The following is a 19539-nucleotide window of genomic DNA, read 5'->3' as shown; positions in this document are numbered from 1 at the left end:
TCAGGGGCTGGCTGTGCCGGTCGGTCAAGGCTTGGTGAAACTTTGGCTTTCACGCAGAGTGAGGTGGGGCCCGTGGAGGGGGTCGGACAGAGGAGGAATGAGACCTGACTTATTCTTAAAAGGAACTCCATCTGGCTGCTGGTCGGAGAACAGATTCAGGGGCAAGGTGGAAGCAGGTGGTCCAGCTGGCAGAGGTGGGAGAAGCGGTCACGTTTCAGATAGATTTTGAAGGAAGAGCCACAAGATTTGTTCCTGGATGGGATGTAGAGTCAGGGAGGAAGAAAGGCATTGAGGCCAACACTGGGGCCTCAGGCCTGAGTAGTTGGAGGACAGAGTTGTCAGTAACTGAGCCGGGAGGCTGCAGGCCGGGCACGTTTGGGGGCACGGCCGGTCGGGCGTTCTGGGGAGATGAGGTGCCTGGTGCCCATGAGGTACCAAGTCCCCCACCCACCCCCAGCCATCCTCACAGCTGCTTTTACAGGGGCAGCTGCACCCTAACCATGAGCCAGCCCCTGGGGTCAGATGGAGCCCCCTGTGTGGGGGAGAAAGCTGAAGACATCTTTTCCCCTCCCCAGTCAGCGCTGCTCCACCTGCCGGCCCTGGAGCTCATCCCAGAGACCCCCAGGGATCCAGGCCAGGCAGCGGGGCTGGAAGCCAGAGCGAGGGGCCGGCAGGCGGCTCCTGCAGATTTATCCTCCTCACGCCCTTTTTCACTCCCTGGTGGCAGGGAGCAGACACAGACCTGCAGGAGACCTGCTGGGTTGCAGGCAGTCCCGTGGGGCCAGGCAGGGCTGCAAGACTCGGGGGGGCCCCTACACCCCTCAGCCACCTCCCGTCCCCCAGTCCTCCGCCCTGGGCTTCCCGTCCACACCAGCCACTGCAACTCCACCTTATCGGCCGGATCAAAGCCAAGCCCCTCACTTCTTAAGGCCTGGCTGAGATCTCACCTCCTCCAGGAAGTCCCTCTGGATGTCCCCTCCCTCCCCTCCTTTCCTTGTGACCAACCAGGGTTCTTGACCTCCTCAATCAATAGAAATTGATAAGAGGCCAGACAAGAAATTCAGGCAAGGCTTTATGGGGGCTCCTGCTGCAGCAGGGTGGGGGGAGGGCGAGAACAACTAACAAGGTTCCCTTGCTCGTTCGCTCCCCAAGGTGGGGCGAGCTGGTTCCTTATATGGGGTGAAGGTAGGGGTGGGTCCAGGGCTCCGGCTGGAGGGGTGGCTTAGGTGCTTTGCCCACCCCTTTGGTGGTGCTGCGTGCAGGGGGCTTGTGCAGTACATGCTTTTGCTCCAGGCTCCTCAGAAGTGGCAGCTGGGTTTTTGGTCTTTCTGTATCTTGTCCATAATTTGCCCCAACTGCGCATATACACAAGTTGTTTTTAGTCCCTTATAGATTCTCTGTATTTTGTTGCTCAAGAAGATGTTTGCACAGGTGCAAGCACTGCAGCAAAGGGTCCCAGGTCCCACCTGTCTCATCGTCTCTCTGCCCTGCTCACCTCACACTTACAGGGGCCACCTCGAGTGGTCCCTAAGCACCACTCCCCTGCAATGTTCCCTGCCCTCCCCCACAGGAGTGTCACTGGGGAGGAGCACGGCAGTCCGCCCAATGCCAGCTCTGGGTTTTGTCCCGTGTCACCCTCAGCCTGCCCCGAAGGGAACCCACAGCACGACCAAACGATGCCACCAGAATCTGGTCCCTGGGTCTGTCTCGCCCCCGTGTCTTCCCCAGGATGGTGTTTCGTCCAGGACGGGCACACGGTGTAGGGGTGCAGTGAGGCCTGTCGGCCCCCTGAGTGCATAAATCTACATGCTTTTCTCTCTCCTCCCCTTAACAGCCCTACAGGTGCCCCCCACAGGGAGCGGGCGGGCTCTGGGGAGGACATGTGCGCTTGCTACTCATCAGTTAGAAACCAGACAACAGCAACAATACAGGGCATAAAGTTTGCTGCCATTGCCCAAACATCAGATTCCCCAAGCGATGTCCGCCTTCCAAGGCCTTGGGCTGGGTGGCACCAGGCCAGCCGGGCAGACACGGAGAAGCCATGGCCGAGGGGTCCGGTCAGGCAGGCGTCCCCAGAGGGCGGGAGAGGCCAAGTCAGCACATGTGAGCGCCTGCTGTGTGCACATGTGAGAGCAGCCAAGTGAGGTCTGCCTGTGTGCCATGCCTTTAGGCACACCCCCCGTGTGACTCCCCTCAGCCCCCTTCCGAGGCCAGAACTACCGCCCCTGCTGTAAGGTGGGCTTCCTGGGGTTCCCAGCATCCAGGGACTTGCCCAGGCCGCAAGTCAGGGTTCCAGGCCCCGCTCCGTCTGCCACCAGCATCACGGGCTCTCCCTCATGCACACCGCCCCAGGCAGCACAGCACATCTGACGGGCCCCGTGAGCCACGGCCTCGGGGAGAGCCCAGTGGGCAGAGCAGCTGAGCTGGAGCCAGCGTGCTGCAGGGATGGGGGTGCTGCGGGCAGGTCTAGGCCACGCCTGCTTGAGCGGCGTCCTCGCTGGGACGGCTGGTGCTGCTGGGACCCGGCGGGGCCTGGACATGCCCTGCGTGCTGTGTGAGCGCGGCTCGGTGCCAGCTCTACAGTGGGTGCTCCACGCATGCTGGTCCCCATCTCTTTCCACCGGTATCCTTTCCCTCTTTCAGATCTACCTCCTCCTGCAGGGCTCTGTCTCCCGATTGTCGGCACCACCGTCCACCCCACGTTTGGGCCCCATGCCACACCTCCTCCGGGACACCTTTTCCTCACCACCAGCCCACCCCCCCCAGGCCAGCCCACCTCAGGCCTGCCCACCCCGTCCAGCCCACCCGAGACCTGCCAAGTCTGCCTTCTCAGCACCCCCGCCGGCCATCCAGTCCTGTGCCAGCTCCCAGCTCAGCCTCCCTCCGCCCCTCCCATCACCCTCGGGGTGAAACCCAGAGTCTACCACATGGCCAGCGGCCTTCCCTCCAGCCTGTCTCTCCCCACCTGCGCCTCTGCGCCCGTCCACCATCCCCGCAGGCTGGCCTCGTTCCGTCCTGCACCGGGTCCCGGGACTCAGGTCAGCCGGCACTTCTCCCAGGACACCGCCCACGTCAGCCCCCCTTGGGCTCTGCATCTCCCTCCGCCCACCTGCAGGACCCGAGGGGCCCCAGCTGTAACTGGCTGGCCCTTCTGTCTTCACAAACCCGGAGCCCCGCAGGTCCAGGAGCACCTGCCAAGGAGCAGGGCTCTGTGTCTGTTGGGGGTGGGAGGGAGGGAGGGAGCAGCAGTCACAAAAGAGCCTGGGGTAGAAACATGGAAGAAACTGTGCGACGCCAGCAGCTGTCAGCCTGCGGGGAGCCTGCAAGGGGACAGGCAGCTTTGTTCTGGGGCGCTCAGCGTTTGGCAGTGTCTGGGCTGAGCATCTGAGACAGGGGGGTCGGGCGGTGGTGAGGAGGTGAGCTCACCAGTGGGCGTGGGAGCCGCCCTGATGAACTCAGCACACCCACCGACATCCTGTCTCCGCCTCTGTCTTGAGGGTGTGATGGGCTTCAGGTGCAGAGCGGAGCTTCACCACCTCCAGCCTTGGTCTGGACGGACACATGGGTTTCTCGGGCTGAGGTGGGGGTTGGTGGCGACCCGGGGATTTTCACAAACCCCGGTGAACATCAGGAACGGGTGGTTTCTTTTCCTTTGTTCCCCACCACTTACCTCCAAGGAAATCAGAGTGAAGTCCAGCATGAATTCCTGTATTTGTCGTTACTTAGTTATTTTCCAAACCAGTTTCAGCCAGAACTTTTGCGTCCGCTATTTAAAGTTTTAGGCATTTCTGTGCAGCTCCGATGCCTACGTGGCCCCTAGAGACTCAGGCCCAGACCTGCACCCGGCTGAGCCCAGACCTGCCTCTGTGGAGGGGGTGGGGGGTGGGGTCGTCCCTGGCCCCTCCCCTCCTGTGAACCGTGGGAACTGGGAAAGCCCACCAGCTCTGGTGTTTTCGGCTGGTCCCAGCTGCACGGGTCTGGGGAGAGGTGCTCCTGGGAAGCCTCTGTCCACCCCATGGAGGTGTGAGTGGGTCTTCCAGTCGAGCTCCTTTGTACTCAGACTCTCCCAGGGAAAGGTGTGCAGGCCTGGGGCCCGGGCAGCGGGGCTCACGGGACCACCTGGGAAAGGGCCCTGAGGCTCTGAGGACGTGTGTGCACGTGAGGAAGCTGCCCGTAAACATGACGGGGACGTGTAAGCTCTCTGCCGGTGCAGGGGCCCTGAGAGTTTGTGCGGCGTTGGGGAGACTCCGTGTGTGTGTCTCTTCTCTCTCTCTTTTTCATGCACACACACACCCTACCTACATACCACATACACACCCACACCATAAACACGCACACACCACACACATGCACACTCACTCTCCTCATTCATTCATGAACGAGGGTATTTATTGAGCACCTACTACGTGCCAGGCATGGTGCCAGGTGCTAGCAACACAGCATGCCAAGCCCAGCTCTCGCGGTGCTCCAGGGGGGCTGCTCTGTGGAAGCTCCCTGTCGGGGCAAAGAACACCTGTCCCGAGGCCACCCCGCCTACTCAGCCTGTTTCCTCAGCACCCGCACTTCACATTCCAAGAGGAGGCAGAGCCATGGGGGAGAGAACATCCCAGGGGCGATGAGTGTCAAGCTGGGGTGTGGAGACCAGGGGCACCCGGCTGTGAGGGGGCCTGGGGAGAGGGTGTCAGGAAGGCCACCCAGGTCCACATCCGGCAGAGCAGTGTCCCCAGCCCACCCACTGGCAAACCACCCACAGTTTTACCTTAGCCAAGTGCCACCTACACGATAACTTATTTAGTCTTATATTTTTAACAGACTCACCTTAAAATAGAACTTTATTTTTTTTTCTGAAGTGGGAAGCCCCATAATATCTGAGGAAGATGTCCCCGTCTGTGTCTCCATCACGCCTAAACGATCTCCTTTGGGTCGTGTGTGTGTCCTACGCTGGGGAAGATGCCACAGCCTTAGCGGCAAGGCTGGAGCTGGAGGGGGCTCTGGTGGGTTCTTGCTGAATGGAAAAGCCAAGCCCTCCGTCCGCCGCAGAGCACAGGGCCGGGCTGTGGGCGGGACAAGGGGCATCTCCAGCAGAAGCCGCCCTCCCTCTGCCGGGAGCCTCCTGGCCTCCAGGTGGTCAGTGAAGGCCCATTGCCCCTGTTCTTTAAGGAGGCTGATTTATAGCCGGAAGAGTGAGGAGTGATGCGGCTTTGGAAGGTGATAGATAACCAGTCCGGGAATCCGAGGTTATTCTGCCTAGTGGTCCTCTAGAGAGCGGGGAGGTCACTGCTTGTCACTGGGGCCCTAAAATGGAATTTTCTCGCGTGATGCCGTTGAGTATTGGTGATTTAACAGCGGAGCCGCGGCCACCGCCCCCCGCCCCACCACACTGAGGAACTTGAAATGTTTCCGAGTGAAATGTTGTGTGCTTACAGCCCACATTTCCTACGAGCTGTATATTTTATTGTATTGACACTCATTTCACTCGGATGTCACCTCCGTTCTTTATGCTGCCTGCGGGTCTGGGGAGGTCTCAGGAACCACTTACACTGATCACGCCACAGAGAGGCAGGGGAGCTGACGGAGGGGCTGCCAGAGGCCCCGTTCTGGGAGGGCGTCCGCACCCAGCCTGCCGACAGGAGGGAGACGGGGGGCAGGGTGCTGAGGGCAGGCTCGGGCCGAATGGTGTGTGTGGCTCATCTGGCAAGCCTGCCCAGAGTCTCGCGAGACAAGCGTTGAGAAGTCACTTTCCAGGTGAGGAACCTTGAGCCCAGAGCCCTAAGTTTCTTTGTCTCCATCGTAGACCTGGGAAATGCGCTCATAGGCCTCAGCCCCACACCTCTGGGCTCCAAAGCCTCGGTGCTTTCTACTCCCCCGCAAGAGGGGGTGTGAACAGCTAAGTGTGGTCCAGGTCAAGGTCCTCAAGCTGAATTTCCTTAGAGCGTCTCCTTAGTGAGTCCAGAAACGATCCGGGCGAGGGGCTGGGCCATGCAGGAATGCTCCCTAAGCAGTGGGGATCAGGGCTCACAAGCCCTGCCACGAGGCTGTGCCCTGCCGTCCCCAGGGAAGGCGCGTCCCGGCCCCGGGCCCACAGGAGGCCCATCCGGAGCTGTGGGCGATAATGCTGCTCGGTAGCCTGTAGTGACCCTGAGGTGGGCTCTCCGGCCCCATCTTCTGGGTGAGGAAACAGCCCAGAGAGGTCCAGCGACTCGCCCAAAGACACCCAGTTAGAGCTGGCAGGCAGGGTCAGAACCTGCGTCTGCCCGGGTCCCGGGCCTGTTTCTGCATCTCCTGCCGTTTCCGACCATCCTACGGAAAGAGATTTCCCCGCCCCCACGAGCACTCTGGGATTACCTGGGGTAACCCCGCTTCGGTGGTGTCTAGTGATCCTGCCCAGAGCCACAGGTACCGCTGTCACCTCCCACCAAGATGCTGAGCTCCAGGAGACGGGGCTGAGCATCCTTGCTTGCAGCTCGCCCGGCATCAAGGCCTGTGCCTGGCAAACAGACTGCTGCAGGAGGGCCCGATGGGTGTGTGAACTAACGTGCGAACGAGCGAAAGAAAGAACTAGCGGACAAAACAGCATCCAGGTCAGGTGGCGTCTGGCGTTTGCCCAGGTGAGGGCAGGCAGGTGGCTGGTCACCCAGCGGCTGTCGGCTCTCAGAACGGGGGCATCCACAGATGAATGGACGTGACGAGTCTGCCAATCCTGGTCATAAATCACAGGAGAAGCCACGGGAAATGAGTGCCAGGCTTTTCTTTCTATTTGGTAATTTATCAAGGGAAGAGGCGCATTAATAAACATATTTCCCTTGAGGGGAGGGAATAACAGAGATGAATATCACTGTCAGATTTGGCCTGTTTCCTCTTGTTAGGGGCGCACGAGAGGGTGGGAATCCAAATATTAGTAGCAAGATCTTTTTTTAAGTGTATTGCAAACATGTGTGTGTATTTCTTACTTTGTATGATATTAGATCTACCCCCCATCTTGTATTTTCCCATTTACCACTCAGTTCATAAGTAACAGGAGTCTTTTGGAAGCTTCACTTTTATATCTCAGAGTTGCCTTTAAAGTGAGGATGAACAAGGAGTGAACCCAGTAAATAAGAAGTAAGAAGCTTGGAGGACACCCGGATAGGCGGATGAGCATTTAGGGACAGATGTCCTCCACTGTGGCTCAGTCGTCTCCTGTAGATTTGCTGCCCTTTTCTCCATTATTAGCTCTCAGCTCACCCTGCTCACCAAAGAGTCCTCCCAGCCCCTAAAGAAGCCGTATTCATTCACAGTTTCATTCTGGAAGATCTGCTGGGTTCAAGGCACTGTCCGTGGTGCTGCCCCTGTGTCCTCAGGACACACCTGCCACACCGCCCCCATTGTGCAGATGGGCAAAGAGAGGCTCAGGAGACTGAGTAATGCACCCCAGGGCAACCACTAACTGTCAGGCTGTCTGTGTGCCCCCACTGGGGGGTGTGTGTGTGTGTGTGTCCCTGCCCTGGGCCCCTGCACCCAGGAGAGCCCTCCCCTGATACCTACCCTCCCCCCCCTGAGCAGAGGCTGTGCAGTGGCGGTTCTGGCGTCCACCTGCCTGCTTTGCAATCATTCTCTACTTCCCCCGGCCACGTGGCCTTGGGCAAGCTACTTGTCTTCTCCTTTGTAAGATGAGGCTCCTAATAAATAGTTCCTTCTCTATAGGACAGTTGTGAAGATTCAACGGCTTTATACTTGAAAATGCTTAGAACAGTCCCGAGCATCCGCTGGGCGCTCAGTAATTACTGACTTTGGATGGCTGAGCGTCCACTGTCCCTTGACACACCACGCCTCTGCCCCATGCCCGGCTTTTGGCATCTCCTACTGGACTCACCACCAAGCCAGCCCGATCCCAGGGCTGGGATATAACAGTGAGCGGGGGGACCGAGTCCCTAGTTCACAGAGGCGGGAGAAACAGAAGCAACCAGACATACACAAGCAGGTGCGAACTCCCCCGAGCTGCACCTATTCACAGAGAGGGGACCGTGGTGCCCTGAGAGCGGCCCAGGGGGACCTGCCCAACTCCAGGAGGTCAGCGATGGTTTCCTGGGGAAAGTGATGACCCTGCTGAGGGCAGAGCACTGCAAACAGAAGAAGCAGTATGTGCAAAGGCCCTGTGCAGGGGCTGGAGGGGGGGTCAGGGGCACCCACGGAGCCACCGGGTAAGCCACGCTGAGGACTTGGGCCTTTTTCCTAATAGCAGTGGGAGCTCTGGAAAGGTTTGGGGTGGGCAAATGCAAAGACATGATCTGATTTGGCCACCGGGTATGCCACGCTGAGGACTTGTGCCTTTTTGCTAATAGCATTGGGAGTTCTGGAAAGGTTTGGGGTGGGCAAATGCAAAGACATGATCTGATTTGGCCACAGTGAGGAATGTGTATTGGACAGCAGTTAGCTAAGGGCCCCAGGATGCCCCAAGCAAGTGGGGGGCTGGGCTGGTGGAAGTGGGAGATGCAACTGTGAAGGAGGTGAGGAGGGGGAGGCGTCAGGCCAACTCCCAGGTCCCCTGTTCTGCCGCTGTATGGGTGGCGGGTGCCCGCCGAGCCCAGCCCTGCAGGAGATGGGCAGTGTGGGCTGAACTGGGGCTGCCCTTCAGACGCAGGAGGCCAGGTAGGCAGCTGGCTGTCAGGAAGTTCACTATCAGAGCCACTAAAGTGAGGATTTAAAAGCTGTTTGTGGTGAGAGCGTCTTCCTGGCCTGCCTCTCCCCACCTCTCTGAAGGTACACTCAGGACAGAGAAAAGCCACACAGCAGGGCTTCTTTGGACCTTGGTTCAAATCCTGCCCTTGAGCAAGTCGCTAACCTCCCCAAGCCTCGTTTTCTTATCTGCACAGCTGGGTTTGCATTTCGGGGGACAGTAATGGCTGTTCATTGCAACAGTGGGTCTGAATGTCACTAAGGGGTGGCTGTCGCTGGGCTATTCCGTGCACCGGAATTCAGAAGCAGGGACGTATCCAAACACCACACCAAAGGGACACACGCTGTCTCTAGTTGCTGATGGGCCAGGACACATCTCTGTGGTCCGGGATGCTTGTTCAGATGGGTGGTCGTGTCTGCAGCACAGCCCAAGCGCCGGTTGGGGAGGGGCTGCTCCGTCGGACCCTGTGAGGCAGAATGAGGTTGTGAGACATTGTGTCCCTAGGCCTGTGGGCTGGGGTCCTTCCCACCGCAAGACAAAGGTGGTGACACGGTCTGAGTGTGTCACCTGCTGGCCTGGGTGCCAGCCATGCTCCCAGGCCCCTCTGCGGGGCAGAATGAGCTGGTATTCACCAAATGGAGCACCTTCCGTGAACCCACCATAGCTCTGCTTGCTAAAAGATCTATAAGCCCCAGGCCTCAGAACCCAACAGAATCAACAGACGGCCAAAAACAAAGATGTTCAAGGAAAAGAATACCCTGAGTACTCAACTTTTTCTCCCAACTGGGAGCTTTCCTACAAGCGCTTCATCCTTTCTGGTTGAAAACAAAGTCTATGATTACACGCGTGCACTTGTACAGACATACGTACAGGGTACCCACCTGGGTCTTGGACCCAGCATCCTTCATCCACAAAGGAGATGGTTAGGAAAGAAGACCCCAGAATCCCCTTCCAGCAGGAGGATTCCGGTGGCCCAGCCTTAAAGGGGCTTCCCAGATTTGCCAGCCAAGGGTGGGGCGGGGGGAGGGCTGGGCGTGGTTGCCCCCCAGGGCAGGGGCTCGGCCGAGGCTGCTCCGGTTGGTGGGGGTGGGCTTTCTAGGGGATCGGTTGGTCCTGGGAATGCGGGCCCAGAGAGTCACAGGGTATCGCTCCTGCCCTCAGTTCTCCTGCAGTGGTGGAGACAGCACACTGACTCGCAACCCCGCGGCCAGGACATCCTGCATCTCCCTGGAGGAGGGGACCTATGGGGTCTGGGCAGAGCTGAGCAGGCAGAAGGGAGGAAGGCGGGCGTCGCGAGCCCGGGACCCGCCGAGCGCGGGTGTGGATACTGATGCACTCTTCAGCACAGCCCTGGAGGTCGGCGCTTGGGGACCCTTTACAAAGAGGAAACGGGCCCAAGGAGGGTCTGGACGGGGTCGGAACCTTGGCATGTGGATTCTTGTCCAGCGATGTTGTCAGACCATTTCTAGGCTGCTGTGTGCCCAGAGGGGAGACCAGAACCCTGGTTGGGAGAGGAGGGGCTGTCAGGAGGAGCGGTCTGGGGCCCCTGGTCCTGAGGAGCAGGGAGCCCGGTCTGGGGGCAGGCCCTTCTCCCTCCCTGCAGTTATGTGTGTATGTACGGGGAGGGGGAGAGCGTACCCACGGCCAGTCGGGTAGGGCACCGCGCGCGTGCGTGCATGCGTGTTTAAGGCAACAGGTCCCTGAGGCCCAGGCGACTCCAGAAGGGAAGGGCCTCGGTGTCGGAGAGCCGTCCGCATGCTGCCAGGCTGCCTTTTGCCGTGGCATCCTGCATCCTGCATCCTCCCCACCCCAGACCGGCCAGGAGTCTAGGGCCTCTGCTTGGCGAATGTCCAGTCAGGGCATTTCGGGGCGATCCTGGTCGCAACGTGATCCGTGACCCTGGAGCACGTGACTCCTTTCCCTCTCCTTCCCGTGGAAGAGTCACCCGCTGGGATGCTCTACAGCAATAAAAAAGGCGCCGGTTCCTGCCACGCACAGCTGCGTGGAGAAACCTCACCGATAATGTCGGACGGAAGAAGCTGTTTGAGAAAAAGCATTGATAATTCCATTTACGTAATAGACAAGTACGCAAAACAGGCAATGCTAAGCTGAGGGTGAGAGGCCAGGATGGTGGCTGCCCCGGGGAGGGTCCAGAAGGGGCAGAGGGGCTGCTGGGCGCTGGCCGGGCCGTGCTTCGTGGCCCGCTGCTGGCTTCACGGGTGGGTTCCCTTTGTGAGAGGCCACCGAGCAGTTCACCTACGGTTTGTGACTTGGCCGCTGTGCCTCAGGCGTTGCTGGACCCGGTCTCGGCCTCTGCATGCCTAACGGGACAGGCACTAACACAGATCCTCAGCACACCAGGTGTGGACCAGGCCCATCGTACAGATGAGCAAACTGAGGCCGAGAGAGACCCGTGCCCCAGAGCCACCAGCTGGACAGGGGCAGATCCGCAGTGCCCATCAGACTGTCCCCACCCCCAGTCCCCTTCCCCCGTCGCATCACCCCCACAAGCGCGGTCATGCTGACGCCCCTTGGCTTGGCTGTCCTGCAGTGTCGCGTTTCTCCAGCCCCCGGGTGACGCCCCGCCTGAGCCGCAAGCGGGCGCTGTCCATCTCCCCGCTCTCGGACGCCAGCCTCGACCTGCAGCGCATGATCCGGACCTCTCCCAACTCGCTGGTGGCCTACATCAACAACTCGAGAAGCAGCTCGGCTGCCAGCGGCTCCTATGGGCACCTGTCGGCGGGCACTCTCAGGTGAGCCCAGCCCGCGAGCCGGGGCCAGGAATGGGAGCTGGGCTGGGGCCCAGTGGGGAGGGTCCACACTGGCCCCCTGGGAGAAACATAGGACTTGGTTTTTGGGTTTTTTTATTGAAATATAGTTGATTTACAATGTTGTGTTAGTTTCTGCTGTACAGCAAAGTGACTCAGTTATACACATATATACATTCTTTTTCATAATCTTTTCCACATGGTTTATCACAGGATATGGAATAGAGTTCCCTGTGCTCTACAGTAGGACCTTGTTGTTTATAGGACTTGTAAGTCAGTCTACTTGCGACTATTCCAGGAATTCAAAACCAGTAGTGATGACACTGAAACATGCCAACATTTGGGTACATCTTCATGGGCCTGTTTTTCACCCACCAAATGATTTTTTAGTAACCCTTACCGGGCCTGTCGCGAAAGATTCCATCATGAAGTCAAAGGGGACTTTCCTAGCATTTCAGCAGTGTCACTGACCAGCACTGGGACCGCTGGAGGTGTGACACTGGCTTGGCCTGCACGTCTCTGGGCTGGCAGACGTCTCCCTCTGTGGTCACAGCACACGCAGACCTCACCATCACCGCCCGCCCTGCCCCATCTGTGCAGCCCTTGACTGTTCAGAGGACTCACACCCCAGCCAACTTGGCTGAAACCCATGTCCTTACCCTGGCCCTCCTGAAAGAGGCCAGGGTTAGAGGAGCTTAGGAAGGCCAAGAGAGCTCAGCCCAAGGACCCGGAGATAAGGGGTGATAACAATTATATCAGTTATCTTTTGCTGTGTGACAAAAAAACAAAAACAACAAAAACCGCAGTTTCAAACAACAATAAGCATGTAACCTCTCGCACCATTTCCGAGGGTCAGGAGCACGAGACTGGCGTAGCTTCAGGCCTCTCACGAGGCTGCAGTCCAGATGTCGGCCAGGGCCGTGGTCACCTGGAGACTGGACTGGGCCTGGATGTCTGTTTCCAGGATGGCTTGCCCTTGGGCCTGTTGGCACGAGCTTCAGTTCCTCTTCATGGGCGCCCCTCCACATGCTGCTTGCGCGTCCTCACAACATGGTGGCTGGCTCCCCCACCCCCCGCCCCCAGAGGGAGTGGCCCCAGAGAGCAAGGAGGAAGCCACGGCATCTTCCGTGACTTAGCCTCGGAGGGCACCATTTCTCCCTCAGTGTCCTGTTCTGGAAAGGGTGGCCCGTATGCAGGTGGCATGGTAGAGCTCAGAAGACAGAGGACAGTGGGAACCGGAGGGCCCGGGACACACTTCCTGGACGAGGGCGCGTTAGAACGGGGTTCAAACAGTCGGGGAGCATCAGTGACGCAGGGGCACATCCCAGGCGACAGAGCAGTGAAGGGCCAGGGACAAAGGCTGCGTCCTGGGGCAGGGCCTGGGAGCTACGCACAGAAGTGGAGGCCTGAGACGGCCGGCAGGGGGAGCCACGGGTGCTTGAGCGGGTAAAGCCACGGTGACGGGGCAGTCAGCAGCGCGCCCATCCCGATCCCCGGGCAGGGTCCTGTCCGCCCAGGAAGCGTGAGCCTCGCACAGTCCTGCCCCCACTCCTCTCCACCGCCTTGTCTGCCCTTCTCTGCAGCCCGGCCTTCACCTTCCCCCACCCCATCAACCCCGTGGCCTACCAGCAGATCCTGAGCCAGCAGCGGGGCCTGGGCTCGGCCTTCGGGCACACGCCGCCCCTGATCCAGCCCTCTCCCACCTTCCTGGCCCAGCAGCCCATGGCCTTCACCTCCATCAATGCCACGTCCACGCAGCTCAGTAGCAGCAGCAACTGTCTGAGTGATGCCAACCAGGTAGGTGGGTGCGGGGGGCAGGGGGCCACCAGGTACTCATCTGCACCAAGCGAAGGCCAATCACAGCCGTCTCATGCCAGGAACCTGTGGAAGGACTCTAGGCACGGGTCTGGCTGGCACCGTACCTCTGGGCAGAGGCCACGTGATCAAACGGGCCTCGGGCTGGATACCCAGTCAGGAGACCCGGGCTGGGTCCTCACACTGCCCTCACGCACCGTGGGCCGGCACCCAGCCTCAGCTCTTTGGCTGCCTGTCCAATAAGCATAACGACTAGATGGAGAAACCCTAGCATTCAGAGTCAGGCGTCATACAGGGACCTCACACACAGCATGGAACATGGATGGACGGAACAGGTAATTAATATTGTACAGCTTAGCTTTAGAGCATGAGTTTACCCAAGGCCATCTTTTTTGAGCTTGCCAACGGGCTATTGACGTGCCCGGGCCGGCTCACACAGTGCTTGGCATGCTCGGTGCCGTGAGCATTTGATGGATGAACAAAGTCCTGTTTTGCAGGTGAGCAAATGCAGCTGGAGTCCTAGAGACAGTATCAGATAGTAGGAAGGGCGCAGGCCTCGGAATCAGATCGTGTTTCGAACCCTGACTTACCTGAAAGCTCTTTCAGCCTGAGCTCACACACCTGCAGAGTGGGGCTGCCACCGGTATTGATTGGGTCGCTCAGCCTGGGTCCACCTGGATCCTGGTTAGTGCTCACGATGACCGTCCTTGAGGTGAAGCAGCTGCCCAGGCCACCCAGCTGGCAGGGCAGAGGCTGGAAGTGACCACATGCTGGGGAGGAAAGACCAGAGGCCGCGCGGTCTAGGAGCGGCCCTCTTCTAGAAAGTTCTCCCCAGGGCTCCAGGCGGCCACCTAGCACCTCCCCGACAGTGGCTGTCGGCTTTTGTCACATCCCCTGACACCGCAACTCTAACCCGCTTGTCCTGAGGAACCAAGCTCTTCTGTCCCGCTCCCGGGACTGGCCAGCCCTGTTGTCCCCAGACCCAGAGCCGCCCCTGCCTGGGAGGACTGAGAAGTCGAGGCCGCTGAGTCGGGAGCGGGGTCCCCAGCATTTCTCAAAGAGAGGGTCTCTGCTCCATCTCCGTGGCGGGGGTGGGGGGGTGCTGCGTGGTAGGGAGGAGGGTGCTGGCGGGCCGGGCCCTGGGCTCCCCGGGCTGTGCCCCAGGCCAGAGCTGGGCGGGGACTCGGTTTCTGAAACTGCAAACACAAGTGTTGGCCCGGACGGCCTGGTGCGGAGGGTCCGGGGTAAAGCCCAAGCAGAACTTTGGGGTGCCCCCCTGTGCTCCCCTCTCCCAGAACAAGCAGAGCAGCGAGTCGGCCGTGAGCAGCACCGTCAACCCCCTCGTCATTCACAAGCGCAGCAAGGTCAAGACCGAGGCCGAGGGCCTGCGGCCCGCCTCCCCTCTGACCCTGACGCAGGTAACCTGCCGCCGGCCTGGCCGCGCTCGAACTGGGGCCGGGCCTCGTCTCCTGGGGCAGCTGCCTTGGGGCCATGACCCTGTTGAGAGTGGGTGACGGACGGCAGCCTGCATGAACGAATGAGTGAGTGAGTGAGTGGACCGGAGGGGGCAGGGCAGTCACGCCAGGAAGCTCAGGGAGGACCAGAGCGTGTCGCCAGCTCCCCGCACCCACCTCACAGGGGCTCATCAAACGCCTGCCTGGGGGGGCGGGGGGCGGGGGGGAGGGCTGCAGCTGTCTGTCCCCGCAGCACAAGCCCCAGGCCCACTGAGTTGCTCACGGCCCCTGAACGGCTCAGTGCCCCTGCGTCTGCGCCCTCTCCCTGGAAATCTGACCCCCACCCTATTCCCTGAATAGTAGGACTCACATCTGCCCAGACACCCCTCCCCCCACCAGCTTCTAGGCCACTTTGTTTCCTGCACTGCACGGTAAGCTTTGGAGAGGTGGCACTTTGGGAACAGTGCCTGGTTTGGCTCTGCGTCACCGGGTTTGCCTAGGGCCTGGTGCGCAGTGGCTGAGAGAGAATATTTTCTAAGGACTCAACGCACATTTGAGGGGGTGAGTGTTACAGTGCCTGGGAGGGGAGGGGGGACAGTTCTTGGTGGGAAGGCGAGGAACAGAGCCTCCCGCAGCCCAGAATGAGCCTGTCGTGGGGCTGAGACCCTAGTGCAGGTGTCTTTCTTTGGAGATCCTGCCACTTATTCCAACACCAAGCCGGCAGGCACACAGCCCCAGCTCCAGGGGAGGGGACGGCATGCATGCTGACCTCTGCGGCAGGCCTCTCGTGGTGGCCCTGTCTCCACCCATTACTACGGAATCCGCAGCTATGACACCACGGGTCCTCGGGGCCTCTGGTCCCCATCTCCCCTACATCTGCCGGACCATCCTTTATCAAACCTGTAAACCATCCGGCGTGCTCCAGGCACTTAATTTTTATGAAATATTGGGTTCTGTTATTCTCAGGCAAACAGAGGTTGGTGACAAATTCTTCTCCCCTCACTGACACCAGAGCATCTCTGCGTGATGCATGGTTTCCACGCGGCTGGCCATCATCAGGGGCCGTTGAAATTGATGAGGACGGTGAGCATCCACCGGAGATCCACTCACTGGAGCCGTGGGGCCAGGGCTGTGGGGAGGCGCTCAGCGCCGGGGAGCCCCCCGCCCCGCCCCCTCAACCCGGGGGGCTGCACAGAGCCCACCCTCCTGCCCAGCTCCGCTCCTACCTCGTGTCACGGAAGGGCAGCCGTTCATCACGAGGAGGTTGTCACCGTGTCACTCAGTGTCCTGACTCAGTGACCTGACTCCTTTGCTCCCTGACTCCTTTGCTCCCTGACTCATTTGCAAGGTGGACGGGCTTGCTTTCTCTTGGCAGCAAATGCAACAGAACGAATCCCTCCTCGGATTCAGCCCTCAGGTTCCTGGGCTGGGATGCTGCTCGTCTCAATCTGGAGACCCAGGCCCACCCCCTGCCCCTGCACTCTGCTCCGATCACGTCCACGCGGCAGCTTCTTCCCGTCTTCTCTGAAATAAGCAGGGCAGGCAGCTTGAGGAGTAATACGTCTATTTCCAGTTTTTCTGGAAGTGCAGAGGCATTAGGAGGCCCCAGCCCTCCCATGGCTAGAGACTCGGGAAAGAGGCATTCCTGCCTCTCCTTTTAATGTGGACCCAGTGCTGCCCGGGGACTTACTGGACAACACGTCGTTTTCCTTTTCCAGAACACGTGCATTAATTGTAAGGTGCTCTGGGAGACGACACTCAGAACCCACCCCCTGGAGAGCCCTCTGCAGCCCCAGTGGAAAGCCAGTCTGGGGTGCGAGTCTGCACCGGCCAAGGTGGGGGTCACGAGGCCAGTTTCTGCTCCGAGAAATGGACTCAACTTCAGGAGGGAGGCTGCGATGGAGGCTGCAGCCTCCGCTTCATTGAGTCCCTGTGGCCTATGGGAACTGGGGTGCCTGTCTGTGGGGAGAGGGTGTCTGTCCCCCCTTAGCCTGAGCTATAAATGCTTTCCCCAGAGGCTCTTCTGAAAGACAGACATTCCTGCCATTTTGGAGATAGTTTAGAAGTAAAGCAGGTCCCCCCAACGTCTGCCCCTTTGCCTGGCTTTGCTCTGAGCCTGCCCCACAGGCCAGGGGATACTGGGGAGGCCTCAGCCTGCTCTGGAGGGCCTCGCCGGGCCTTCTTCCCAACCTGGCCATCTGTGCCTCTCCCCACGTCCCCGCTCCTGGTACCACTCAGCCTGTCCCGTGTACCCGGCTTGGAAGCTGCCCCCGGCCAGCTCTGTTGGCGTCAGCTGGGATGGGGGGCCTTGTGGGGTTGACCCTCAGTCTGTTGCTGGTTTGGGAAGAAAAGCGTTTGTCCTCTTTGAAAGGAATTTCGGGCGCCTGTGATCAATGGAAGGCCCATTTCAGGGGCCTTTCCTTTACCTTGAAATGGGCATACGTGGGCCCCATCGTGGCCGGGAGACACGAGCCCAGATCTGGGCAGCTGCAAACTCACTGTGTCCTGGAGGGAGCTGGTCGGCCTCTGCTGGAACGTCAGGGTGCCCGGCTGTCATACCAGAATAAAAACACCCACATTTTAGGGCTGTCACAGGGAAGCCCGATGCTGGGAGAGTGAGTGCCATGTGTGCCCTTGGGAGGAGGGGACAGTGTGAGGGTAAGGCCAGGCCAATGCGTGTGGAGTTTCCTCTTGCCTCCAGACAGGAGCCGACCCCGCACACACTCTAAATACAAATGCCTGCTGCCCCCCTGAGCCTGTGGGGCCTGCCCCAGCTCTCCCCAGGGAAACCCCGCCCAATAAGCAAAAGTCACTGCCCTCCTGTCTCCTGTTCTCCTTGCCATGGCCGTTGACCCAGGATTGACGGGACTCTGTGCTGATGACCAGCCAGCATGTGTGTATGCTCGTGCGTTCATGCGTGTGATGTGCATGTGAGCACGGGCGTGGGCCCACCTAGGCCAGCCCACGGGTCCTCAGCACAGCCTTCGCGGGGCTGATAGTGGCCTTTCCTCAGGGCCAGGTGGCTGGGCGTGGCTCATGTGTGTGTGCTCTGCACCCCCGCCCCCCAGGAGCAGCTGGCTGACCTCAAGGAGGACCTGGACCGGGATGAGTGTAAGCAAGAGGCTGAGGTGGTCGTCTACGAGACCAACTGCCACTGGGAGGACTGCACCAAGGAGTACGACAGCCAGGAGCAGCTGGTGCACGTAAGCCCCCGGGCGCCCGCGGCCTGCCTGCCGCGGGCCCAGCCCGGCCCCCTGCTAGAGAGAAGGGGCTCCCAGAGATGCCTGGGCCACCTCCTGTGCAAGCGGAAGGCGTGATTAGTTACCTAGACCGTGCTTGTTTCTAAAAGGGGACTTGTAAATACGTATGTAGTACAAGAGATTAACAAAAATAATGGAAAATGAGAAGGAAAGGAACAATAAAATGAAGCCCAAAGTAAAGGTAGTATTAAAAACCAAGTGCTCTGAGCTTGGTCTTTTTCTATTTTTATTTTTTTCTGGAGCTTCCTGGCAGCCAATGCAAAGAGGGAAATAAGATTAGTTAAGCCAGCCAGCATCCACAAGATAACAACAAACCTGACCCTGAAACCTGAAAGAAGTTTCTCCCGTGGAGGGAGGAGTTGGTCATTTCCTCTTGGAGACCATGCACAGATACCCAGTGTACATGGGTGCAGCTGGGTGTTTACACCCATACAGGGAGGGGGCTGCTTAAGAATGCCTGGGTGCTGACGGATCAGGAGATCAGAGAAGGCCACGGGAGCTGGGTGTGCCCTTCAGGGTCCGCCTGTAAACTTTCTACAACAGCAGCCACTGCGGGCTCACTCATGCAGTGCAAACAGCAGGAACAGGAGCTCAAGGTAGGAGGTGCCTGGCTTCCAACCTGGCTCCACCACAGCTAGCCAAGTGGTTCTGAACAAGTGACTGAACCTCTATGAGCCTCGGGTTTTTTCTCCTGTAAATAGAGGTGAAGCCCACTCTACAGAGGGGTGAAGGTTGACCATGATACCAGCATAAGCACTTAGCAGAGAGCAACCCTCCACACACGGGCATTCCCTCCTGGCTTCTCCTCCCTGTTCCCCAGGCTGGCCCCGAGTGGTTCCCTCTTCTCCATCCAGAAAAGAACTTAAAGTCAAGAATAAACCTCCCCCAACCCCAACGCACACTCCTTGGTGAGTGAGTGTCTGTAAAGATGAACCTACACCAAGCTGGAAGCTCAATTGCTGGGTAGATCCCCACTCGGCAACTCTCTTACATTTTAACCAATTTAATTGTAAATTTGAGTTAGCTACCTGACATTTTTTAAATATTTAAAAAATTATGTAAGTATTATACAAACATGTTCTCTTTATAATCAAATTGAGCGCTATGGAAATATACAAAATATAAAGTAAAAATCCCCCTACCCTCTCCTTTCTCACCTCCCAAGCGAAGCTTTGTCCAAAGTTGAGTGTGGATCCTCCAGATGGCTTCTGTTCACACACACAGACAAACACACACACACACACACACACACACACGCTGGTCACACCCAGGAGCCATCCCACAGGAGCCACCTCCTCCCCAGCTCTGTGAAATCAACATTTAAGACACCACCCACTCCGCCTGCTTCCTTTTTTCATGGGCTTGCTCTCAAAGACTGTAGGTTTCTTTGGTGTTGGGGTTTTTCTCCCCAAATTCTCACCCAGGGGACTGGAATTTCTCAGCAAACCCATTGCCGCTGACATCAAACCTGTAAAGCAGGGTCTTATCTAATCCCCCTGGGACTCAAACATAATTTTTCAACCAAGTGCTCTGAGCTAGAGTTCACATACACTTCTTTTTTTTTTTTTTTTTTTAAATAAATTTAT

General features: G+C 58.7%; 1 protein-coding gene across 1 annotated transcript in view; it reads left to right on the top strand.

The window, feature by feature from the left end:
- GLI2 (GLI family zinc finger 2) overlaps nt 1–19539 on the top strand; it is a 254483-nt gene that overhangs the window by 218902 nt on the left and 16042 nt on the right. Inside the window, exons 6-9 of the mRNA XM_059912050.1 lie at nt 11208–11409; nt 13008–13221; nt 14535–14657; nt 17762–17896. Of these exons, the coding sequence (XP_059768033.1) occupies nt 11208–11409; nt 13008–13221; nt 14535–14657; nt 17762–17896 (674 nt within the window). The remainder of the gene's footprint in view (nt 1–11207; nt 11410–13007; nt 13222–14534; nt 14658–17761; nt 17897–19539) is intronic.

This window comes from Balaenoptera ricei (genome assembly GCF_028023285.1).
Source record: "Balaenoptera ricei isolate mBalRic1 chromosome 7 unlocalized genomic scaffold, mBalRic1.hap2 SUPER_6_unloc_1, whole genome shotgun sequence".
In the NCBI taxonomy this organism is placed as follows: domain Eukaryota; kingdom Metazoa; phylum Chordata; class Mammalia; order Artiodactyla; family Balaenopteridae; genus Balaenoptera; species Balaenoptera ricei.
The sequence above is the reverse complement of the archived record's forward strand: the minus strand, read 5'-3'. Positions and strand labels throughout refer to the sequence as shown.